At 36.3% G+C, this 25,726-nt stretch overlaps 1 protein-coding gene and 1 non-coding gene across 4 annotated transcripts in view; both read left to right on the top strand.

Moving 5' to 3' along the window:
- Nucleotides 1-20,049, top strand: part of NAMPT (nicotinamide phosphoribosyltransferase) — a 387,332-nt gene extending 367,283 nt beyond the window's left edge. For 2 of the 3 annotated variants that reach the window (XM_006042817.4, XM_044946592.2), the window contains 7 exons: nucleotides 617-775; nucleotides 1,262-1,398; nucleotides 5,643-5,868; nucleotides 7,574-7,693; nucleotides 9,804-9,944; nucleotides 12,629-12,763; nucleotides 17,128-20,049. In XM_006042817.4, coding sequence (XP_006042879.3) covers nucleotides 617-775; nucleotides 1,262-1,398; nucleotides 5,643-5,868; nucleotides 7,574-7,693; nucleotides 9,804-9,944; nucleotides 12,629-12,763; nucleotides 17,128-17,238 — 1,029 coding nt within the window. In that variant the 3' untranslated portion in view covers nucleotides 17,239-20,049. Of the gene's footprint in view, nucleotides 1-616; nucleotides 776-1,261; nucleotides 1,399-5,642; nucleotides 5,869-7,573; nucleotides 7,694-9,803; nucleotides 9,945-12,628; nucleotides 12,764-16,942 lie in introns of all 3 variants that reach the window. The other variant, XM_044946593.2, reaches the window with a different exon arrangement.
- TRNAW-CCA lies at nucleotides 16,454-16,526 on the top strand. Its single transcript has one exon. It is a non-coding gene; the product is annotated as a tRNA-Trp (tRNA).
- Nucleotides 20,050-25,726: the final 5,677 nt, after the last annotated feature.

Genomic DNA, 25,726 nt, shown 5'->3' with positions numbered 1-25,726 from the left:
TGTCTAGTACTAAACAAAAGTATCTCACATACATAACCTTCCAGTAGTCATATTAGATCCAAGGAAAAATTAGATCCAGTACTACCTAGAGGAGTGAAAAAATAACTTCTCTAGATGTATACTATTCAAGGTGCAGTCCATGGACCAGTGCTGGTCCATGAACTCTTCAGTGCAAGTCTGCATGAAATATAAAAATCAAGGATAAGCATTTAGAAACTTCTATGGCAATTGCCTTAGCATCCAAGTGTGAATATAGTTTATAATATAAAAACTATTGATCCATGATAGATTGAAAATAAATACATCGGTCCTTCATCACAGATAGTCTTCATAAAATTTGCTTCTTTGGAGCTTTGGATGGAAAAATAGGTAATTCAACATTCTCTACTGTTTGGGGCCTAGTTTGCTTATCCTTCGTATTATGGTTTTGAGAGCTGAGCTTGGCACTGTATCTGAAATACATGTGGTAGGCTTCCCACCATACAGCTGAAATGTCCAATTGGTATTTCTACTAGTATGGAAGTCCAGGACATACCTCCAGAGAAAGCTAGGATTTTCCTCAGAAAGAATCCAATTTTTTATGTATTAATGTTTGTGGTTAATTTTATTACTACAGACTATTCTTGTTCAGTCCTGGTATCCAATCACAGTGGCCACAAATTCTAGAGAGCAGAAGAAAATATTGGCCAAATACTTATTAGAAACTTCTGGTAACTTAGATGGTCTGGAATACAAGTTACATGATTTTGGCTACAGAGGAGTCTCTTCCCAAGAGGTAAGAAACTGGAGGGAACTTCAATTAATAAAATATAGATTGTTGGTTAGGTTACCAGTATAAAGTTTTAGGAAGTTACTAGGAAGTTATATGGGAAGTAGGTCCCATTTTGAAATTCCAGAAATTCAGTCAAGGATATTAAATACCTAATATGTGTCAGCCTCTGTTAAAGATACCTGAAATAATAGTCTTCAGTAAACATCTCCCTCCTTTATATATTTGATGGATGGATGGACAGATGACTAAATATATGTAATAAACATGTCAGATACTACTACTGAGAAGCACAAGACAGAGTAGTGGAAAAGAGGATGATGGGAAGTGCGGGTAGATTACTATTAATTAAGTAGGTCTCTTTGAGGAGGTAACGGTTGACTTCTCTTTAAAAATAACTAAAGACAATAACTCCTTTGGGGGCTATGCTCTGTACTTCAAGTATAGGTCTTTTTCTTTTTTTTGGAATTTGGTTTATGGTTTATTTTGCAGACTGCTGGCATAGGAGCGTCTGCTCATTTGGTTAACTTCAAAGGAACAGATACAGTAGCAGGAATTGCTTTAATTAAAAAATACTATGGAACAAAAGACCCTGTTCCAGGCTATTCTGTACCAGCGGCAGAACACAGGTAAAATTTCTGTTTTCATCCTTCTGTTATCTCACATTGGTTTTTCATAAATAAGCTTCTTCATTTTTGTAACTGAGTCATATTTTGTTTAACTACACAGATAGGTACTACAGTAAATCTTCTTTATACTGTATATAAAAACTGGTGTCAGGGAGGTAGGCAAAACTTTTAACTGTCCTAATAGAAACAATTTAGGAGTTCTTTTTCTAACTTTTATATTGCTCTATAAGTTTTATTGTTTAAAAAATGTTAGCTTCTCTATTGCCATGAACAGATAAGTCGTGTACTTGAAGTCTAGAAGCACTCATTGTGACACCTGGTCAGTGTTCTCTCTTTCCCTGCTCTTCTACATAACTTCACTTATCTTTGTTCTGGAAATTATCTTCTGAACCCAGTACCTTGAATTGTAGATGAGCGAGTTAGCCCTTTTAATGAAAGGAAGAGTGTTCAGATTCTTAGGTTTCCTCCATTCAAGTTAAACTAGAAAACTATTATAGTCCAGGCTATAGCTGCTCTGGTTCTAGAGTTAATTGTACTGGAAGTTAGTGGAGTTTTTTAAATGTATGCCAATCCTTATTTCTGATTCATACAACAAGAACAGGGTGCTGAAACCAGCAATGAGTAAAGCTGAGCTTTGATTCCAGCAATCTAATGGATGCTGCAAGGGATGGAAAGACATAAAGAATTAATCCTATCTTTTGGATAAAAAGTACACCAGCAACATTCTGCTCTGTTAAAGTGCTCTTAAAATGATACAATTAAAGTACTGCAGCAGTGCAGAGGAAGGAGAAGTAGGGTCATATTCCACTGGTAGGATGAAGAAAGGCTTTATAGAGATGGTATGTAAATATTGACTTCTTGAATGTTTGGTAAAATTTAATGGCAGACATTACGGGATTCTTTATTCTCTGAATAAATATTTATTACGTACCTACAGTGTGTTAAGCATTGTCATGAAAGAGGCAAATATGGATGTGCTTAAGGAATAAGGACTGAAATGTATCTTGTACGGAGATTTTGTAGGTAACGTCAGGTGGGCTGGAAAGACAGGTTAATAAGTAAAAGGCCTCAACTGTATTTTCACATTGAATGTGCTGGGTTATTCTAATTCCATTTTCAAATGAGGGTGGGCATTGAAGTTTTTGAGCAAAGAAGTAGTGTCAGAAATGTTGTAGAAAGATCACTTTGATAGTGGGCTATCTTATGAATTGAAAAATAGAGAAAAATGAGAAGTTAGGGTTTATAGGAAATGTTGCAATAATTTTGAGAGATGATGAGATTCAGAACCAAGTGTCTAAATAAAAGAAGGGGATAAACATGAGCAGAGGCTTAGGAGATGAAATTGCTGAAATGATGACTTGAACTGGGGCTCAATAGAAAGTGGATTTAGCTAACGTTTACTAGCATTGCTCTCTTAGTAGGGACTTGAATATTTTCACATGTAAGTTTCAAGACTAGTGAAACTAGGAAAATAAGAGTGACATTAACAGATCAAGATTTAAGGGTTGCAGTATTTTAATTTTTGGTCTTAGATACATGCATACCTTTTAAAAACTTACTAATATAGTACTAATAAAGAGTACTCTTTAGTACTCTTTATTAATGGTTTTGTTTCAAAGTAATAACATCATGAGTGTGATACTATAAATCTGAGAATAAAGATATTTTCTTTAGGAATTTCATGTTAATACAGGGTGAAAATCTACTGTGTTTTTATAGCCTCATAATATTTATTACATCTGCAAATCTGACTCCTTAATATACCAGCTGTTCTTAAATAGATAAGTCTTTTTAAACAACAGCATGGTATAGTGAAAAGAGCTCTAGATTGAAAGTTGGGAAATAGGAGTGACCTTACAGCTGACATACTGGGTGGCCTTGGGCAACTCATTTATCTCTCTGTTCATTTCCTCCATCCAAGCCAACAAAAGGAGGAACAAAAATTTTTGCATTTCCAACATCAGAAGGTCATTGAGGAAAAATGAACTAACATCTAAGATAACTTTAAAATAAAATGCTAAAATTTAGAACATTGCCATTATTGTTATAAATATTTTCTTAAAGAATATATTAATCTAGACTTAGAAATATTCAATTATATACCTCTTCCTCAAACTGGAAATGTATCAAATATGATGCTGAAAATTGGAATGGTAGTATAAGTAGAAGTCACTGACCAAATATTTATGATCTCTATATACCAAATAAAATAGGTGTTATGATTGCATTATGTGGAGGGTGCTCTAGGAAATGTCTATGGGATGATGAGATACTCATTTTCCTCCCCAACAAAATGGATCTGGAGTCTGCGGGGGGCGGTGTGGAGGTGGGGGATACCTGGGCTAAGGTACAGATTTTGGAAACTCACTATAAGGGTATTTTTTAAAAGCTTTGAGTGGTTTTCACATAGGGAGGTATAGAGAGACAGACTAGTGCCCAGGTCATACTGAGGAAGGCGAGCACAGCCTCTAGGGGAAACAGAAGAGGACCCAAAGAAATAGGGGGAAAAAATCAAAACATGAGATACGTCAGTGAAGTCATTGGAAAATAAAGCTTCAGGAAAGTTCAAATGCCAAAGAGAAAGCAAGTAAGATAAAGACTAAACTATTAAGTTTTCTAGAAGTGATACACACAGAGTTAGATGACTGCATTGAAATAACCTCTTAAGAGTTGGTTCTTACATTGCAAAGCTCTCCAGTGCTAGTATTCTTTGAGCTTAATTCTCTCCCTTACAGAGAAAGAAGAAAGTCACTTAGTCGTGTCCGACTCTTTGCAACCTCATGGACTGTAGCCTACCAGGCTCTTCGGTCCGTGGTATTTTCCAGGCAAGAATACTGGAGTGGGTTGCCATTTCCTTCTCCAAAGGATCTTCCCAACCCAGAGATTGAACCCGGGTCTCCCACATTGTAGGCAGACGCTTTACCATTTGAGCCACCAGGGAAGTCCCTTACAGAGAAGACCATAGCAATTCTTGATTTGAAGAAAGGGCTTTCTTTATCCATGTCTTAATTTTCCTTTCAACCTGCAGATGCTTGCATGAAGTGGAGAGTAGGCATCATAACTACTTTGTTCACTATAAAATAAATTTTATATAAATATGCTCTCTCTCCATTTCAGTAGTTCTGGATAACGAAGTCTATATCCCTGCAGTATACATCCTCTGCTGTCCCCAGCATATCATTGACAGCATGAGAGAAGTTGTTTACTTTAGTCCTTTAGAGGGAAAAAGAAAACAGTTTCAAAAATAGTATGACTCTTTAAATAGTTTGGAGATAAACATATCTGCATGGGATTAAATGAATGGGTTGTTTCACTTTCCATTATTTTACTTTGGAAAATGAAGTAGAGGCAAAAACTAATAAATTAGGGAGAAAGTAAAATTACTGGGCATGAGAAAATCATAACAATTCTAAAATTATTAGGTTCTCATTAAGAATTTGTTATTTATATTATATATTAGTTAACCAGCAAGTACTTTAGTTAAATGCAGTTAATCTGTTCAAAAAGGACAGTATAAAAATTACTGTTACCATTCTTGCCTAATAGAAACTCTCACACTATTTCCCATCTTAATTATGTTTAGCTCAAACTAAATATTGTAATTCTTACTTCCTGGGCATATGTTAGTTAGTAGATAATCTATAAGTAAAATAAATGCCTGTTACAGGCCAATTAAAGATACAACAGGTAAAGAGTTAGTTAGTTGACTATATATGTGCATGATACAGTATAAGTAATTGCCTAATTGTCTTTTAAGTGTAAGGTTTGGAGAGTAAGAAAGATAAAATATATGTCCTTATTATTATTGGTATATGGTTTTGAAAATTCACAAAAGGGAACTGCATTGCTTAGTGAAATAAAGGGAGTATGTGTTCATTCTTTCTAACATCTCAGCATAATGTATAGAGTATTTAACAGGTGCTTTTTTAGCTTACTCATTTTAAATGAGTTAGGTTCAGGAGTACTAAAAAAGAAAATAACATCATTTATCCTTTGGTTGAATATGACTTAAGAGTTTGAATAACTGTTGGAGAGATTACTTGTAGTCTTAAAAATTGGCCGGCCAAAGGGTGGTTTGGTTTGGCTCAACTAATATTCAGCTAACCTCTTGATGTGCATTCATTAAACTAAATCACTCACCTTCTCTGCACTGTTGATGGTGTAGTATAGTAAACATGAGATATAATTCAGGAACAGATAATGTGTCTGCCTAAGTAACTCTGTATTTTCATTTTGTTTTCTAGTACCATAACAGCTTGGGGGAAGGACCATGAAAAAGATGCTTTTGAACATATAGTAACACAGTTTTCATCAGTGCCTGTATCTGTGGTCAGCGATAGCTATGACATTTATAATGCGTGTGAGAAAACATGGGGTGAAGATCTAAGACATTTAATAGTATCAAGAAGTACAGAGGCACCACTAATAATCAGACCTGATTCTGGAAATCCTCTTGACACTGTATTAAAGGTAATTTTTAATATGTAACTTGATTATTAAAAGTGCCAATAGATCAGCTGCATCAACACTACTTTTAATTTCATTCATACACACACCATTTCAGAGCTATCTGGACCAGTCCCCTTATTTTAGAGTTGCAGCCCAGAGAGAGTTAATAGATTTGCCCAAGGTCACACATTAATAACTAGAGAAAGTATTTCCAGAGTAAAGGGTTACTAATATGTAACTGTCAAATAGACTATTAAGTACTGTTGACTGTTGAATAGATACTTTCTTTTCTACTTACCTTGAAGATTAATAAATCCCATTACCATTTTAACCAGTCCTGTGATTTGGTTACCAAGTTTGTGGTTTCTTTCTCTGCCTTTATCACAAGTTATTGCTGTACCTTTGAAGGTTTTAGTGCAAAAGAAGTATGTGCAAGGTAATGTGGAACAAAAATAATTTGAAAATACTTTTCAAGTAGAGATTCTTTAGTGATACTACCGGTCCTCAAGGTAGCCTTGCTGTCTTTTTTTTTTTTTTTTTCCTTTCTTTTTTAAGTCTTTAGGACTTGGTTTACCTTCTTTGAAAAGCACTAATAGAAACAGGTTATTGATGCTTACTACTAGAAAAATAGTGTGTTACATGCTTTGCTTAATTGTCATTGAATCGCCGAAAACTTTATGATCTGTATTACAACTCTTTTTTTATAGACAAATAAACCAGCTTAGGTTAAAATTCACTTGCTGAAGGTCAGACAACAGGTAATAAAATAAGCCAAATAGTCAGCATAGGTCTTTATGACTATCACCATCTCTCTTTACCACACTGTTTGCCAGCTGATGATTAGGTGATGAATTACCCTTTAAAACAGTGGGGTGTAGAATCAAGGAGGTCTTTTCCTATCCTGTTAAGTAATAGACCAGTCTGATGGTTTTATCTTAGCCTGAAATATGAACTGATTTGGTTTAGCAAACTGAACAGGTTTCATGTTTTTTCTGTTACCTAATAAAAATATACAAACCTGATTTCAAGAACCAACTGAGTTACCATACGGAATTTTGTCATTGTTAGAATATTAAACCAGTTTATTTAGGAAAAGGGAGTGATTGTTGGGTAGAACCTTTGAATCTCTGAGGAAGCTTTCTGATAAATTTTCAGTCAGTGTTGAAGTATTTCAGCTGCTACCAAACTTTCAATAGTTAGTGAATGAGTTGCACAACTTGCATATTAAGCAATTTGGCTTAAAAAAAAATTGGTGTCATTGTTAAGTGAGAAGGACTTCAGAAAATTCAGCTGGATTCATGTTTGAGTTACATCGGACAAATTAAATTATTGGCACAAGCAGAAAAAAAATCCAATTCAAAAGTATCATCATGAGTTTTTTAAATGATGTTTTATATACCTTTTAAAAATATTATATTTACCATTGTAAGTTTCTAATGTTAAAGGATTTTTTCCCTGAATCTAATTAGAAAAATGTGAGGGAAAAATACTTACGTTTTGAGCCACTTTACAGCATAAATTGGCTTGATAGAAAATTGCATGCCTGTTCTAAAAATCAAATAGAATTGAGATGAAATTTTAGAAGGCTTATACATGGTAATATAAAATTTAAGTAATTAAATTTTTATATTCAAGATTGTTAGCAAAGTCTTTTTAACTTTGTAAAGTTTTTACACTTTTTTTCAGTCTTAGTTATTTTGTGTTGGATGTGTATTTTTCCAAACAGGTTTTGGATATTTTAGGTAAGAAGTTCCCTGTTACTGAGAACGCGAAGGGCTACAAGTTGCTACCACCTTATCTTAGAGTTATTCAAGGAGATGGAGTAGATATTAATACCTTACAAGAGGTATGTATTTTATATTAAAAAGTTTCAATAAGGTAATTCTTATAATTAAACTGTTTACTAATTTGATAACAATAATTTAAGTACAATTGTTATTCTTTTAGTAAGACAGTGTATGTCTTTTCTGTTAAATGCTTAAAATTTATAGGTAATAGTAACTTAAAATATAGACATACCAGCCAAACCATACTCCCAGTCCTCATTGGCCACTGTGGATGATGAGCCCAAAGAAGTGTCACTAGGAAACAAGAAAATGCCAAAGAGTACTCTTTATATGTAAAACAAAAAGTCTTAACTTTTTGTTTCTTAACACTGTACAAATAGGTCTCAGTTTCAATAGAATGGAACTTCACATACTCTAATAATGTGAAACCTGAATGATACTACTCTTTGATACTGTGCTTTTTCAGATTTATAGAATGGTTTGTTACCTCCTCTAAAGTTAGCATTGACTGTTATCACTACTGTTTGAGTTAGTCAAACAGTGTAAGTTTTATATTATCTTAAACCGTTTTCCTCTTTTGTTTCTCAAATAAGTTTCTAAAGAACTATAATTTTAATATTTAAAGCACTCCACAACAATTAAGACTATCACTGATAGCATGATATAGATTGTCAACTATGATAAAGCACTGACATTTTAATGTATACTAGTTTCAGATGATATCCACTTGTATAACACAAGTTACCAAAAGAATTTTCTGTTTGAAAGGGTTGGTGTGGTTAGAGGAAGGTCAGTACTCCAGTTATGAACAGTTTGTTTTCTAAAGATTCATTTAAAAGAAAGGACTATTGCATATAACTCTCAGTACTTCTGTGGTGACATGTATTTAGAGTTCCAAATGAGGTCTGAAATAGATCTCTTAAAATAACAGAAATGAGGTTTCTTCCACCAGCTCTTCCAAACCGCCTTGCCTAAGATAAGTGGAAACTTCCCCAGCTCTTCTAAGACATTTGGTGTTGGGGCATCCTAGGGGCTTTGATGTACAAAGGAAGAAACAGAAGAAAAGTCTTCAACAAAGAGGAGGACCTGAATATAGAAATCTCAGTTGGCATATTTAATTGCTGTTTTCTTCTAGCTCAGCTGAATTGAAGGTTTCTGACCTATTAAACTTGATTTTGATTTTCTAATCACTTCTGAAAGTTCTGTTTAAATTTAAAAACCCCATACTTTATAATTACTTCCTTTTGACTAGTATGAAATTAAAAGAATGGTTATTAAACTTTATCTGCTACCTTCTACCATAAAAGTGATTGAGTATGTTACATAAGAAGAAAGACACTAGTTAACTAAGTCCTGCCTGGGAAAAAGAAATTCAAATAAGATTGATAATAAATAAATTAATGTAAATTTTAAATTATGTGTCCCTTGAAAGAAATAGTCTAGTTGTTAGAAGTCTGTGTTTATATAGGTCTCTCTTTCTGGCTTTTTAGATAATTCTGCCAAAAAAATGATCCAGTGATAAATCTTAGCTCCCAATCAGTTCATAGTTTTGCTTATGGCACTAGGGTACCAGCCAGGGTCAGACGACTGCCAGTGCCTCAACTCTTAAATTAGAGGGAGTATTTTACACTTTTTTTTTAAATCACTAATATCTGATGATTTTAAGCACCCCCATTACATGACTTGCACTGTGACATGTGACAACATGTATTGAAATTTATTAATGATGAGTAGAGTCACAGAATCTACTAATTTGGGGCAAATATCTGGGCCTCATTGCTTGTGCTACTGGCATCTGGGCAGTAAATTAAAGGGGTAGATGAGAGTTTACTCAAGTAACCTTGTGTATTGATAGCCATTTTTTTCTACCTTTCATTCTCTTTATTCCCCCAACCTAAACCACAATCACTGATAACAGTACAAATTCAGGAACTTTGAATGAAATCCCCTCCTTCTACACTTATTCCTTGGGCTTCCCTCTTTGAGGTGGGTGGGTCTTTTAAAAGAAAAAAAGTGGGATGTAACTTCATGTAGGCCTTATTCTTAGCTCATTATTTACTGTGTTATAAACAGCTTTAGATGGTTTATTTATCAGTATGGCCCATGGAAAAATAACTTCTTTCCACTCCCAAATTACCTGACTTTTTAAAATTTTCTTCTTTAATCTAGATTGTGGAAGGCATGAAGCAAAAAAAATGGAGTATTGAAAATGTTTCCTTCGGTTCTGGTGGAGCCTTGCTACAGAAGTTAACAAGAGATCTCTTGAATTGTTCCTTCAAATGTAGTTATGTTGTAACCAATGGCCTTGGGGTATGTCCTTCAACTTCTACTCTTGTGTTGTTACTATCTTCATGTGTAGGCCTAGAATATGCCTGCTGCTGCTGCTAAGTCGCTTCAGTCGTGTCCTACTCTGTGCGACCCCATAGATGGCAGCCCACCAGGCTCCCCGGTCCCTGGGATTATTCCAGGCAAGAGTACTGGAGTGGGGTGCCATCGCCTTCTCCAAGAATATGCCTAGAATACATATATTGAATGCAATAGTCGAAGGATAATATGGTCCTGAACTATTACTGTATTGTACCCCTGACAGTACTCAGCAATGGGAAAAATAATAGATAGTAGGTGATAACTTGACTTCAGAAAAGGAGAAAGACTTAGAAAAAAGAGGAAAAGTGAGAGATAATTTAAGAGAGATGATGCAGGTCAATTCATTTCTACTCCTTCAGTGTATATCTTTGAATCAAGAAGTTGAGCAAATTTGAGTGAGAATGTCAGTGCACCTGGGCTTCCCAGGTGGCGCTAGTGGTAAAGAACCTGCCTGCCAATACAGAAGATACAAGAGACTCGGGTTGGATCCCTGGGTCGGGAAGATCTGCTGGAGGAGGGCATGGCAACCCACTCCAGGATTCTTGCCTGGAGAATCCCTATGGACAGAGGAGCCTGGCAGACTACAGTCCATGGAGTCACAAAGAGTCAGACACGACTGAAACGACTTAGCATGCACATACAATCATGTCAGCTCACCTAGCCATCATGCATTAAAAATAAGCAAATATGTAAACACTGTCAATATTTTAGGAAGGTGAACTGTGAGGTTCGAGTTGTGACACTAGAATCATTTTCTGGTAGTCTTCGAAGGGGGAACCCAAGCTGCAGGCAGCTGAACAACCAACTCCCTAGTAGCTCTTGACAAGCTCTTAGGAGTCTGTGTCAAAGGGTGTGTGTTCAGTTCTGTCGCTAAGTCATGTCTGACTCTTTGCGACCCCATGAACTTCAGTACACCAGGCTTCCCTGTCCATCACCAACTCCCAGAGCTTACTCAAACTCATGTCCATCGAATCGGTGATGCCATCTCGTCCTCTGTCGTCCCCTTCTCTACCGCCTTCAGTTTTTCCCAGCATCAAGGTCTTTTCAGATGAGTCAGTTCTTTGCATCAGGTAGCCAAAGTTTTGGAGTTTCAGCTTCAACATCAGTCCTTCCAATGATTATTCAGGACTGATTTCCTCTAGGATGGACTGGTTGGATCTCCGTGCTGTCCAAGGGACTCTCAAGAGTCTTCTCCAACACCACAGTTCAAAAGCATCAATTCTTCGGTGTTCAGCTTTCTTTATAGTTCAACTCTCACATCCGTACATGACTACTGGAAAAACCATAGCTTTGACTAGACAGACCTTTGTTGGCAAAGTAATGCCTCTGCTTTTTAATATCCTGTCTAGATTGGTTATAACTTTTCTTCCAGGGAGCAAGCGTCTTTTAATTTCATGGCTGTAGTCACCATCTGCAGTGATTTTGGAGCCCAGAAAAATAAAGTCTGTTATTGTTTCCATTGTTTCCCCATCTATTTGCCATGAAGTGATGGGACCAGATGCCATGATCTTAGTTTTCTGAATGTTGAGCTTTAAGCCAACTTTTCACTCTGCCCTTTCACTTTCATCAAGAAGCTCTTCAGTTCTTCTTCACTTTCTGCCATAAGGGTGGTGTCATCTGCATATCTGAGGTTATTGATATTTCTCCCGGCAATCTTGATTCCAGCTTGTGCTTCTTCCAGTCCAGCATTTCTCATGATGTACTCTGCATAGAAGTTAAATAAGCAGGCTAACAGCATGCAGCCTTGATGTACTTTCCCAGTTTGGAACCAGTCTGTTGTTCCTTGTCCAGTTCTAACTGTTGCTTCTTGATCTGCATGCAGGTTTCTCAGGAGGCAGGTCAGGTGGTCTGGTATTCCCATCTCTTGAAGAATTTTCCACAGTTCGTTGTGATCCACATAAAGGCTTTGGCACAGTCAATAAAGCAGATGTTTTTCTGGAACTCTCGCTTTTTCGATGATGTGTGTAGGGGATCCTAAAGAAACATGGATTGGTTCCCTACCTTAGTTCACCTCCATCATTCTTTGGGGAGTTCTAGGTTTCCTCCTTCTGCTCCTCCAGTTGCCTTCTACCTTTCTGATCCTAAAACACTGTGCTCTAGGTCTCTAGGTTCTCAAGGTTGTCTTTGCTTCTCATGGTAACAAGATATCACTAATTGAATAAAAAGTAACAAAAGGGAAAAGTTATGAAGTGGGCAAGCCTTTACTGTAGTAAAATCCTAGTACCCTTGCCACAGATTATAGAGTTGACGTGGATTTATTTTTCAGTAACATGCATGTGCTTGCTATACTTAGATCAGTTTAAGGGCAATGCATAATAGAAAAGGGGATACTTTAAGGGTCACATTGTTGACCTCAAAGACTTACCTCAGATGGAGTTATTAGTATTCTGCACTAGTATGAAAGGATTTCAAAGATTTGGATTTGGTTCATACCTTTTTCCTGACAGAGGACTCTCTCCTCCACAACTGGCTAGAGTTATATCTCTAAGAGCTAGATGCAGATTGGCTTAGTTATACCTGCAAAGTACCTTAAAATTTATTTAAATTTTATACTTTTTTTAATGTGACTTGAGTGAACATTTCTGATGATTAGTCTTCTATTTCTCTAACTTTAATTTGGATTCCAGATTAACGTCTTCAAGGATCCAGTTGCTGATCCCAACAAAAGGTCCAAAAAGGGCCGATTATCTTTACATAGGACACCAGCAGGAAATTTTGTTACACTTGAGGAAGGAAAAGGAGACCTTGAAGAATACGGTCATGTATGTATCTATGCTGATTGGGGTTTGTTTTGTTTTTTAAACAGTAATAAGTTCACTTTTCAAATTAAGAAAGGAGGCTTTTTCTTGGAGGACAAGAGCGTTATTGTAAAATGTTTACAATTGCTGAGCTAGCCTACCAAAATAAGATGAAAAATAAGAAATGGCTAGATAATAAATATGAGACCTTTACATTGGGTGAAATATTTTGTAAGGAAAAAAAAAATGGTGTTCCATATAGTTACCAGAAGAGAGTGAGTGAGCTTCAATAAGTGTGTGTAGTTAATCTTAACTCCTATTGCCAATTAGCAGTGAATCATTTCTGAACAGGAATAATTAGGAATACTTAAAGGATGCTGGTCTTAGACTATTCATAGCTGTCCATGTTACAGTAAAACCATGGTAATTTTAGTAGATGAAAGAAGGGCTTTCCAAATTCCAAGATATTGTTAAAGATGATTGCATTTTTTCAAAACAATAGAATCCAGTTCAGATGGTTTTCTTTAGTCTCATTTAATTCTCACCACAACATCTATGGGCTAAAAAGGCAAATTATGTCATCTTAATAGTGTAAGATATAAAAACAGACTTGATTCAGATTATAACTAATAAATGAACCAAGTTTGCTGATTTAAGTCAACCAAGCTAGAAATATTTATAGTATGCTTAGTCTGTATGCTCATTGACATAGAAGATTACACTTATATTCGACTTCTAGTTTTTATTAATAAGCCACTGGATTGAACAAGAAAATACTCTTTTTTAGAAGGAAACTACTCATAATTGATAAAAATTATAAAAATTTTATTTTTATTGATTATATAATAAAATTGATTTTTTTTAACTTTTGATTCTTTATACTATATATATTCTGCTTATGTTACTTTTATTATATTCTTTTAAGATTTTAAGCCATAATTATTACAGTAAGATTTTTCTGTTATCTTTAATGAGAAATATGTACAAGTTCCTAAAACCTTTAGAATTAGATTTGTTTATATATAGCCTGTTACACAGCCTTCATTTAACTCTTCTACTACCGAGACTTTGCTGTATTAGTTTACCCCAGCTGGACAAAAGTTACTTTAGACGTGGTCATAACTGTGACTAAAACAAGACATTGGTTTTAAGAGTATGTGGATTATACTCTAGAACATTTGAGTCAGTAAGCCATTTATGATCATCTAGACATTATGATTTAACAGGAACCACCCTTCCTCAATAGATTATATTTAAATTTTCATAGTTAAATTCATAAAGAAAATGCCACAGCAAGAGCAGTGTGATTGGAAGCAACACAAGGATAGCTAAGATTGTTTCAAGATGGTGGAGTAGGAAGACCATGAACTCAACTCGTCTTATGGGCATGCCAAGATTATAACTATTTACAGAATAAATGATGATGAGAAAGGGCAGAATCTACCAGGAAAAGATCTACAACTAAAGCTATAAAGAAGGAACTATGACAAGACAGGAGGGGCAGAATCACCATATATTCAAGACCCATATCCCCAAGTGGGCAACCCATAGGAGAATAATTACAGAGGTTCTTCCAAAGAAACAAGGGGTCTGAGCCCCACCCCAACCTGGGGGACCTTGCATTCCAGATAGCCCCAAAAGAATCAAATTCAAAGAGGACCACACCAAGACACACAGTAATTAAAATGGCAAAAACTAAAGAGAATATTAAAAGCAGCAAGGGAAAAGGAACAACTTGCGTACACAGGAACTCTCATAAGGTTGTAATCTGACTTTTCAGCAGAAATTCTGCTGGTGAGAAGAATGGCACAATATATTTAAGGTGATGACAGAGTAAAACCTACAACCAAGAATATTCTACCTGATAAGACTTTCATTTAGATTTGATGAAGAGATCAAAAGGTGAGCTGAAGTTCAGCATCACCAAACCAGCTTTACGAGAAATGTTAATAGGAGTAATCTAAGCAGGAGAGAAAAATGCTGTAACTAGAAACATAATAATTACAAAAGGAAAAACCTTGTCAGTAAAGGCAAATGTATAGTAAAGGTAGCAAATCAAGCATTTACTAAGGAAGTTTAAAAGACAGTAAAATCATCTATATCTGCAATAAGCAGTTCAGTGATACACAAAATGAGATGTAAAATATGTCAAAAGCAGTAATGAACCTAAATGTAAGACATGATTCCATTAAACTCCTAGAAAAGAACACTCCTCAATGTAAATCATAGAAATGTTTTCTTAGATCAGTCTCCCAAGGCAAAATCGATAAAAGGAAAAATAAACAAATGGAATCTAATCAAAAGCTTTTGTACAGCAAAGGAAACCTACCGAAACAAAAAGACAACCTACAGAACGGGAAAGTATTTGCAAATATGACCAATAAGGGGTTAATATCCAAAATACCCAAGAAGCTCATGTAACTTAATATCAAAAAACAATCCAGTCAAAAAATGGGCAGAAGAACTGAATAGACATTTTTTCCAAAGAAGTCATACAGATGGCTAACAGCTATGTGAAAAGATGCTCAACATTGCTGACTGTTAGAGAAATGCACACCAGAACCACAAAAAGATATCACCTCACACCTGTCAGAATAACAGCTGTCATCCAAAAGTCTACAAATAACAACTGTTGGAAAGAATTTGGAGAAAAGAGAACCCTCATACACTGTTGGTGGGAATGTTAACAGGTACAGCCACTAAGGAGATTCCTCCAGAAACTAAAAATAGAACTATGATATGATTTAGCAATTCCATTTCTGGGTATATATCCAAAGAAAATGAAAACACTGATTTGAAACATGTGCATGAAATAATAAACCCAACACATGAAATAATAGCACCATTATTTACAGTAATCCAAGATAGGGAAGCAACCCAAGTGTCCATCAACAAATGAATGGGTAAAGAAAATGTGATGCAGGCACACACACAATGAAATATTACTCAGCCGTTAAAAGTGAAATTTTTGTCACTTGAAGCAACATCAATGGACCTGGAGGCTATTATGCTATGTGAAATAAGTCAGAGAAAGACAAATACTGAATGTTATTACTTGTATATGGAATCTAAAAAATAATATAATGAAACAGAAGCAGTGTCACAGATACAGACAACAAATTAGTGTTTACCAGTGGGGAGAGGGAAGCAGGGAGGGGTAAGGTAGGGAAGTAGGAGGTACAAACTTACATGTATAAAATAAGTAAGGTACAAAGACATACTATACAGCACAGGGAATATAGCCAATATTTTATAATAATTTTAAATGGTTTATAATCTATTAAATCATTACATTGTACACCTGAAACTAATATTGTAAATCAACTATATTTCAATAGAAAAAGGATAAAAAGGAAACAACATAGTGACAGAAATATTAGATAATGTTATGTGCGTGACCTTCAGATGAAATGAAAAACTCTGGCACAATAGATTACTTCTATGGATTTTTCAAGAAAAACTAGAGGCAGATAATTCCTTACTAAGATAGGAATGCTTTGCCAGACTCAAAAGGGAATTTAGTCTTAATTCTCTTAATTTGTCTTTGTTATTCTTGTATGGATCAAATGGATTACATGTGTCAGTGACTTCTGGAATATACACAGTCCTTAAAATCAGTGACTATGTATTAGTCAAGAATTCAGTATCTATTAATGTTTCTGTTTGGGTTTGGTTTCTTATTTTTAGGGTTGACTTTTGTTTGTTTGATGGGTTTCCCTGGTGGCTCAGAGGTTAAAGCGTCTGCCTCCAATGCAGGAGACCTGGGTTCGATCCCTGGGTCAGGAAGATCCCCTGGAGAAGGAAATGGCAACCCACTCCAGTATTCTTGCCTGGAGAATCCCATGGACAAAGGAAGCCTGGTAGGCTACAGTCCACAGGGTCACAAAGAGTCGGACATGACTGAGGGACTTCACTTTCACTTTGTTTGTTTAAGGCAAAAGCTTATGATTAGTAAGTTTAGTAAATTCCAGGTTGATAAGTTTAATTGGTGTTGAGTCTCTTGGCTAGGAACAGGGACGGTCTGGCAGGCTTTCCTTGCCGATCTGTCCGTCATGATTATTAGCGACAGCCATAGTGCTTCTGGGCAGCCAAAGCAGTAAGCATCTACTAGATTTGTTTTGCCTTTAAGGAAAACTGTTTTAAGAATGTAATACTTGAGTCATTCCTTTTCAGAAAGTTAAACATGTCTACATTCCATTTTAGATCTGGGTCTTGCCTCCTCTGCCTGCTCCATCAGCATCCTTTCTATAGAAAATCATTTCATAATTTGAACATTATCAGCATGTGTGTATTTGACTATTCAGTCTAATTCATCTAAGCATTACTGAAAAATTTTGTTTGATAGCCTAATATAACCATTAAATTTCAATATTGTTATATTTGTGTAGGATCTTCTTCACACTGTCTTCAAGAATGGGAAGGTGACAAAAAGCTATTCTTTTGATGAAGTAAGAAAAAATGCACAGCTGAATATCGAACTGGAAGCAGCACCTCATTAGGCTTGTTTTATGACTGGGTGTGTGTGTGTGTGTGCGCCTGCGTATGCGTGTGTGTGTGTTTACGTGCATGCACACATGTGTACCCCTGTGTGTGTGTGAGTATGTAATACATAATGTTTATTGTACAGATGTGTGGGGGTTCTTTGTGTTTTATGATACATTACAGCCAAATTATTTGTTGGTTTATGGACATACTGCCCTTTTCATTTTTTTCTTTTTTCCAGTGTTTAGGTGATCTCAAATTAGGAAATGCTCTTAACCATGTAAAAGATAATTGCTAAAGTAAGCTTTTTAGGGCCCTTTGCCAATAGATAGTAATTCAATCTGGTATTGATCTTTTCACAAACAACCAAGAAACTTTTATATATAACTGAAGATCACATAAAAACAGATTTGCATAAAATTATCATGATTGCTTTATGTTTATATTTAACTTGTATTTTTGTACAAACAGATTGTGTAAGATATATTTAAAGTTTCAGTGATTTAACAGTCTTTCCAACTTTTCATGATTTTTATGAGCACAGACTTTCAAGAAAATACTTGAAAATACATTGCCTTTTGTCCATTAATCAGCAAATAAAACATGGCCTTAACAAAGTTGTTTGTGTTATTGTACAATTTGAAATTATGTCAGGACATACCCAACAGAATTACTAAACCTCACTGCCCCTTGTAGACTATGTATTAATCATTCTACATTAAAGAAAATAATGGTTCTTACTGGAATGTCTAGGTACTGTACAGTGATTATACAAGTTGGTCATTGTATTGTACCAGTGAAATGCCAAATTGACAGGCCTGTACTGCAGTTTTATATGTCAGATATTGCCTGTGGCTCTGCACCTCAAGATTTTAAGGAGATTTTTAGAGAGAATTTCTGCTTACACTATAGAATATATACATAAATGTAAAATATTGACAAATATGGAAGTAATTATTTTAAAGTAATTACACTTATGAATTTATTTTTCCTATTCTATAGTTGCTATGACTGAAATGAATCAGTGGAATGGGTAGTGAGTGTACTTATTTTAGATGTTTTGATTGTTATATTTTTCATTAAGTTTTTCAAAAATTGGATATTCGATTTTATGGACATCACTTACTAATTTTAAACTGAATCCCTCAATAAATAATGCTCAAGCAAGTACTTACTTAAATGAAGATAAATTATCCCAAATGAAAAATATGACATGAGTTTGAAAAGAAGAATCTGATCCCACAGTGGTAATTTGGCTGAATTCAAAGTGTTCAACATTGACATGTTCTAGAGCGATTAACTGCTAGATTCTGAGTCAGTCATCACACCTGACTAGAGACCAGGGTTTTATAGATTCCTTTCTGTTCTAAGGCTGTGGCCAGCAGGCCAAATTCGGACTATTTTTTTGTAAATACATACTGTCTACGACTGCCTTCTCACAACAACAGTAGAAGTTGAATCATTGTAATAGTGATCCTACAACCCAAAAAGCCTGAAATGTTTATTATCCGGCCCTTTATAGAAAAGTATGTTAACCCCTGTTGTAAGAAAAAGACTGTGCCTTGATACATAGAGTTTTTCTCTTTTGTCTTCTCTGTTTTCATTTAAGAGTCTGATATTAGAAGACTATTTAGAAAAGCTTTAACAATATGATGTTAAAGTGAAATTTTACAAATTGAAAAGCCATATATTATTTGTTCTAAACAGTTACATGAGAAGGTATTTTATCACTAAAGTAATCTAATTAGAGATGTTATCTTTATTAAGCATCTTTTATAAGCATTATTAAGAAGAAGATGGATTTTTGCAGATGATTCTAACCACTTGTCTAATAAGAACAGTAGGCATCAGCCACACTCCCAGGAAAAGTTTTCATCCTGTAATCCCATCCCTGGTAAAAAATAATTTTAAAGTGATTACTGTTTTTTAAATGTATCCAAGTGAAGAGTAATAGTAAGAAGAACACATAGTTCTTCATAAAATGTGCTAAGGGGCTACAGCAAAGGGAAGGAAACTTACCAATAACAACTTTGATAACCACTCATAATTTTGATTTTATTAAACATTGGAATTACACTATAGACAACAGTCTTTGTACAGTGAATTTCAGCAATTGCAGAGTATCTAGAGGGGTTTTAATACTTTTCACTGAATGCTAAAATCTGTACATTTGTACATGGCCAATGATTGGGGGGATGGAATGATTAACTGTGTTAGCTTTCAGCCACTTGGAATTGATTAATCCCAAATCTCCATCACGTAAGCACTTAGTATTTTGGCCATCTCCATTCTGAGAAGCAACTGGTTAACGTGGATACCAAATAGAGCTCTATTGTGTCACCCGTAAATCAGCTTAATCTTTCAGACAAAAGCAAATGGCATGTATGAGTTTGCTCTAAATCATTAGATTTGCAGTTAGCAATTAATCCCCCTCAATTCATAATATCATGAAATATTTGTATTTTAAATAGAAGATAGGAGTTCTGCATTAAGACTCTTTATTTGTACTCTATACTTAAAATGGTTTTAATGATTATCCCTTATTTCTTTTCTTGAAGTAAATTGTTATGAAAATTTTATAAGGAAATCCATCTTGGAAAACTAGAAAGAGAAAACAGCAAGGTAATTATTGTTCTGTTTGCCATAATTTAGAATTCAAACTTAAACAAGTATTTTGTAGTTTTACATTCCTTTTTAACCCATTCAGTGGAGAATGTCAGCTTTTCTCCCAAGTTGTATGTTAAATCAATCTAATATGTATTCAGCGTCAAAGATAAACATGTAATAAACATGGAAATAAAGTTTAGCTCTATTAGTGAAATGTTAAATTTGACTGTGTGCTTCAAATAATGGCATTCCCAGCGTTATCTTTCTTAGGTATTCTTCCAGTTCAAAGAATTAAGAGAATGAAAGAGGGAGAAATTTCTAGGATGACTCTTACTTTCTACCTTGTGTAACATATGGCAGTGCCTTTTAGTAAAGACACTGGAGGGAGATCAGATTGGGGGTCAAAGAGCACAATTCGTCAGATAAGATTTGAGATGCCCTCTCAGACATTTAAATGTGGGTTTTAGGTAGTTGAAGACACAGATTTGGACATGAATTTGATGTATAGATGGTCAATGGAGACATAAGAGGATATGTCTCTAGGCAGGGTGTAGAATATGGCATAAACAAACCACAGGCTATAGGCCAAATCCAGCCCACCATCTGTTTTCTAAATAAAGTTTTATTGGAACACAACCACATCGATTAATTTAATTATTGTTCATGGCTGTTTTCATGCCACAATGGCAGAGTTGATTAGTTGTGACAGGCTTTATGGCCTCCAAAGCCTAAAATAATTTATTATATGGCCCTTTAAACAAAAATGCATGAATCTCTGCTATAAAGAAAAGAGGGCTTAGGGCAAAAGCATAAGTATTCTCAAAAGTTAAGTGGCAGATGAGCCAGCAAAGGAGACTGACAAGCAGTAGCTAAAGAGGTTAAAGCCAGGAGGAGAATCATGAAAGCCCAGGGGAGGGGCATTATCCTGCACAGGTGTTGAATACTACTGAGAGATCAAATTCAGTGAGGGATGTAAAAGCAGCTATTGGATTTGACCTCTTGGTATCAATAGGCAGCTTAGAGACATTCTCTCCCAGTAGTAGAGGAGGTAGAGGTCAGAAAGAAGCTACTCCTGAGTGCTGGATGTATAGAGGAGGAGCAAATGAGGCAACAGCGTGTCTCCCTTTCCCTTTGTAGCTACTACTTCATCTCTGAGAAGGATGTGGGAAAGCAGAAAAAGTTGAAGACCAAAGAGTTAAAGAGATCAGTATGGTATTGGGTTCCAAAAAAGGTGGAGGACCATGGAGTCCAAAACACAGGTGAAAAGATCGACTAGATGTCTAAGAGTGTTTGTAATCTAGAAGATAAAGGAGAAGCCAGACTGTATGCAGGCTTTGGTTTTCTCTGAAATTTGAGACCAGAGCAGATTAAAATGGATGTTTTAAAACAATTCTTATGGAGAGTCAAGTGGCCAGAGGTACTGGAGAACTATAGAATGGTGACAGAACTTATAGTGAAATCTGCCTCTTGTGGTTTTATTTTTGTTCCTCTCCCTGGTAACACCCTGATGCCTAAGTACAGAGAAGATAGATATACGTGGGATTTTTCCAGGTAAGTCTGATAGAACAAAGGACAATAATTTAATAATTACTAAAATTGAGTTGTTGAAAAACGGTCCTGTGGTATCTAAATGGAATACGTTAAGGATGTGAAGGCAACATACAGTGTCATGAAGACAGCAGTCTGATGGCAGCTCTGATCTACTGGGAGTTGCTAAGCAAGTCGGGAAGAACAAAAAACCCTCGCCTGATCTGAGAGGAGCAAGTTTATGCTGTGGTACAGTCTAAGGAATGACCTTGCAGTGGCTAAGTGAGAGAAAGATCACTGGAGACAAAAGCAAGGTCACAAAACCTAGAGATCAGTGGGTTTGATGGGTGGACATTTTAATTATCCAGAGTCGTAGTGGAGAGGAAAACTAAGTCAGGTGCCAGTGTGCTCACAGAACGGAAGGGGCCAGGAGGTCAGCAGGAGGCAGAAATAAGGAGGGGTGTGAACCTCAAAGGATCAGGCAGTAGAGACCACTGACCCAGGCAAGCCTGCAAGAGGAGGAGCTCAGTCTCTTGGAAGTGTTCAGACAGGTGTGGACAAGTGAAAAGTTGATTAAGAAGTGCTCTGTGTGTTGCCAGAGTCAGTGTCCTTTATCAGGTGCTCAAGCAATATTTGAGTTAATGAATGGACAGAAGGAAGAAATAATCTAGATTTTTAATTTCTTGGTTTCAGTAGTTTCCCACAACATCCCTTCCACTGCCACTAGTCCCAATCCCAAAGAAAGGCAATGCCAAAGAAAGCTCAAACTACTGCACAATTGCACTCATCTCACATGCTAGTAAAGTAATGCTCAAAATTCTCCAAGCCAGGCTTCAGCAATACGTGAACCATGAACTTCCAGATGTTCAAGCTGGTTTTAGAAAAGGCAGAGGAACCAGAGATCAAATTGCCAACATCCACTGGATCATGGAAAAAGCAAGCGAGTTCCAGAAAAACATCTACTTCTGCTTTATTGACTATGCCAAAGCCTTTGACTGTGTGGATCACAATAAATTGTGGAAAATTCTGAAAGAGATGGGAATACCAGACCACCTGACCTGCCTCTTGAGAAACCTATATGCAGATCAGGAAGCAACAGTTAGAACTGGACATGGAGCAACAGACTGGTTCCAAATAGGAAAAGGAGTATGTCAAGGCTGTATATTGTCACCCTGCTTATTTAACTTCTATGCAGAGTACATTATGAGAAACACTGGGCTGGAAGAAGCACAAGCTGGAATCAAGATTGCCAGGAGAAATAATAGCCTCAGATGACACCACCCTTATGGCAGAAAGTGAAGAGGAACTAAAAAGCCCCTTGATGAAAGAGGAGAGTGAAAAAGTTGGCTTAAAGCTCAACATTCAGAAAACTAAGATCATGGCATCAGGTCCCATCACTTCATGGGAAATAGATGGGGAAACAGTGGCAGACTTTATTTTGGGGGGCTCCAAAATCACTGCAGATGGTGACTGCAGCCATGAAATTAAAAGACGCTTACTCCTTGGAAGGAAAGTTATGACCAACCTAGATAGCATATTCAAAAGCAAAGACAGTACTTTGCCAACAAAGGTCCGTCTAGTCAAGGCTATGGTTTTTCCAGTGGTCATGTATGGATGTGAGAGTTGGACTGTGAAGAAAGCTGAGCGCCGAAGAAGTGATGCTTTTGAACTGTGGTGTTGGAGAAGACTCTTGAGCGTCCCTTGGACTGCACGGAGATCCAACCAGTCCATTCTGAAGGAGATCAGCCCTGGGATTTCTTTGGAAGGAATGATGCTAAAGCTGAAACTCCAGTACTTTGGCCACCTCATGCGAAGAGCTGACTCATTGGAAAAGACTCTGATGCTGGGAGGGATTGGGGGCAGGAGGAGAAGGGGACAACAGAGGATGAGATGGCTGGATGGCATCACTGACTAAATGGACGTGAGTTTGAGTGAACTCCAGGAGTTGGTGATATACAGGGAGGCCTGGCATGCTGCGATTCATGGCGTCACAGAGTCAGACACGACTGAGCAACTGAACCGAACTGAGTCCCAAGTGTTCCAACCTTTAAATGCATTTCTTGATTTTTTGTTGTTTTTAATGTTTTAATATTTACATGTTTAAAGAAACCATCTGAAGCATTCTGCACCAGTTAAAATCAGTCACCTCTTATTCAGGTTCTTCCCACCTCATTTTATTTTAATTTAGAAGTTTCTCTAATTTGTTCCCCCCAGAGTCAACTCTATCTTAATTGGTTCACAATTCTTCATTCAACTAAATTGTATTAAAATACTTATTTGTTCTTCCAGCAAAGAGAAATACATTCTTGAATGGAATTTTAGAATCATTTGAATTAACAACTTTACTAAAACTTTAAATTTTAAACTAACATGAAAATGAGTCCTTGGTAATTAGGAATTTTCCTTGCATGTTCTCACATGGGCTGGTTGACCCCTCACCTCACTGGTATATAGAATTTTTGGTGACTTAATGGGTGTATTAACAAGGCACCTGGGGCTTTTACCACTCTTCAGGGCTCATGCTCTCTTGGTGAGTAAAGTAAGCTGCCTATTGACTTTTCTACCAGTTCATAGCATAATCTCTGCAGAAAAATATAATTTTGGTGTACACTGATACATGTTCACCCCAGAAAAATGCATCTTTCTTTAGTTGACAACAAAATATAATTAAAGATACTGGTATCCTGAGGGCTTCCCTCATAGCTCAGTCAGTAAAGAAATCTGCAATGCAAGAGACCCAGGTTTGATTCCTGGGTTGGGAAGATCCCCTGGAGAAGGAAATGGCAACCCATTCCAGTATTCTTGCCTGGAGAATCCCATGGACAGAGGAGCCTGGCAGGCTACAGTCTGTGGGGTCGCAAGAGTCAGACACGTTTTAGTGACTAAACTACCACCACCACCGTTATCCTGACTTGCTTTTTTTTTTTCTTTAATTCTGTAATTATCTTCTGAGCTGTTACTTCTTTGAGTTAAACTCGAGAAGATGTTCTGTAGTTTGTACCCACGTGGATCAGCTATTGTACTGAGGTGCTGTCCTGAGGGACTGACTACAAGTTTAATTCATTTAGATCTTCCTGAATAGCCTGAAGATTTCTACCAAATCTCTGAGCCTGGGGAAAAAACAACATTAATCTTCAACCTCTCCCTTTCTATTCCTTTCTCCTCAGACAATAAATAAACATGTTCCTGTTTCTCCCATCCTTTCAGAAAAAAAGGAACTCCCTTAATAACAGCAGCACCTGTCTCCCTCTCCCATTCACATCCAGACTCTGTGTACATTTCTTCTCTATTTACCACCTCACTTCCTGTTCATCTCCCATCTGGTTCCCTTCCCTCATTAAATAAAACAGAGGCCTCTTGATTGTCAAACAAATATGTTTAGTTATCAGGGGATCTCTCCTGTATTTGCCACTGTGAATAATTCATTCCTTGAAACTGCTTCATTTTGTATGTTGTAACACCTTGGGTTCCTTACCTTTTCAGTGTTGGCACACATCACACCGTTTCCCTACTTCTTTCCTTGCTTTTGCTGCCTCTGGCTTACTCATTTTAGGTGCTAGGTGATAATGCCCCCCAAGAATTAGGCAACAATTCTGTCATCTGCCATTCTTACCCGATGCTATGTGCCCTCCCCTCTGGCTTCCATAGGTACGGAGTGTATTTCTAAAACAGCTCTAAAGATGGATAACTTTTTCAAAGTATGGTCATATATTAATGTCTTTTTTGGAAAATCCTTAACAGTAAATTCATGAAGTAAAATGTTTCATCAAAGTGTAGGTTAAAAAACAACATGTAAAGAGGATAAATTATTGGCCTAAGATTTCCTTGTATGTACTTAAGTAGTTCATAACCTTCCTTGGATCTTGGACCCCTGAGAATGTACTCAGAGCTATGGACCTTCTTCAAAGAAAAACTCTTATTTGCAAATAAAACTATCTACATATAACTTAAAAGGGGGTTGCTGCACACATTCTGCACTGATTCCTAGTTACAAGCAGATCTCAAAGACTGCAGGTTCCATCCTAGACCACCTCAAAATAAACATCACAGTAAAGTGAGTCACATGAAGTTTTGGCTTTCCCAGTGCCTATAAAAGTTAGGTTCACACTATACTATCATCAATTAAGTATGCAATAGCATGTCTAAAAAAACAATGTACATACCTTAATTTTAAAATATTTTTAATAATTTCTAAGCATCATCAACCATGCAAGGTTGCCACAAACCTTTAATTTGTAAAAACAAAACAAAAAAAAACAAGTGCAATAAAATGAGGCCACCTGTAACTGCAGGGCAGAGATTAAGGGTGCACTCTACCAAATGCCCTTCCTTCTTTAGTTGAGCTTCTAGTGGTACTCTTAAAAATTTTAA

The sequence above is a fragment of the Bubalus bubalis genome, chromosome 8, assembly GCF_019923935.1.
Source record: "Bubalus bubalis isolate 160015118507 breed Murrah chromosome 8, NDDB_SH_1, whole genome shotgun sequence".
In the NCBI taxonomy this organism is placed as follows: domain Eukaryota; kingdom Metazoa; phylum Chordata; class Mammalia; order Artiodactyla; family Bovidae; genus Bubalus; species Bubalus bubalis.
The sequence above is the reverse complement of the archived record's forward strand: the minus strand, read 5'-3'. Positions and strand labels throughout refer to the sequence as shown.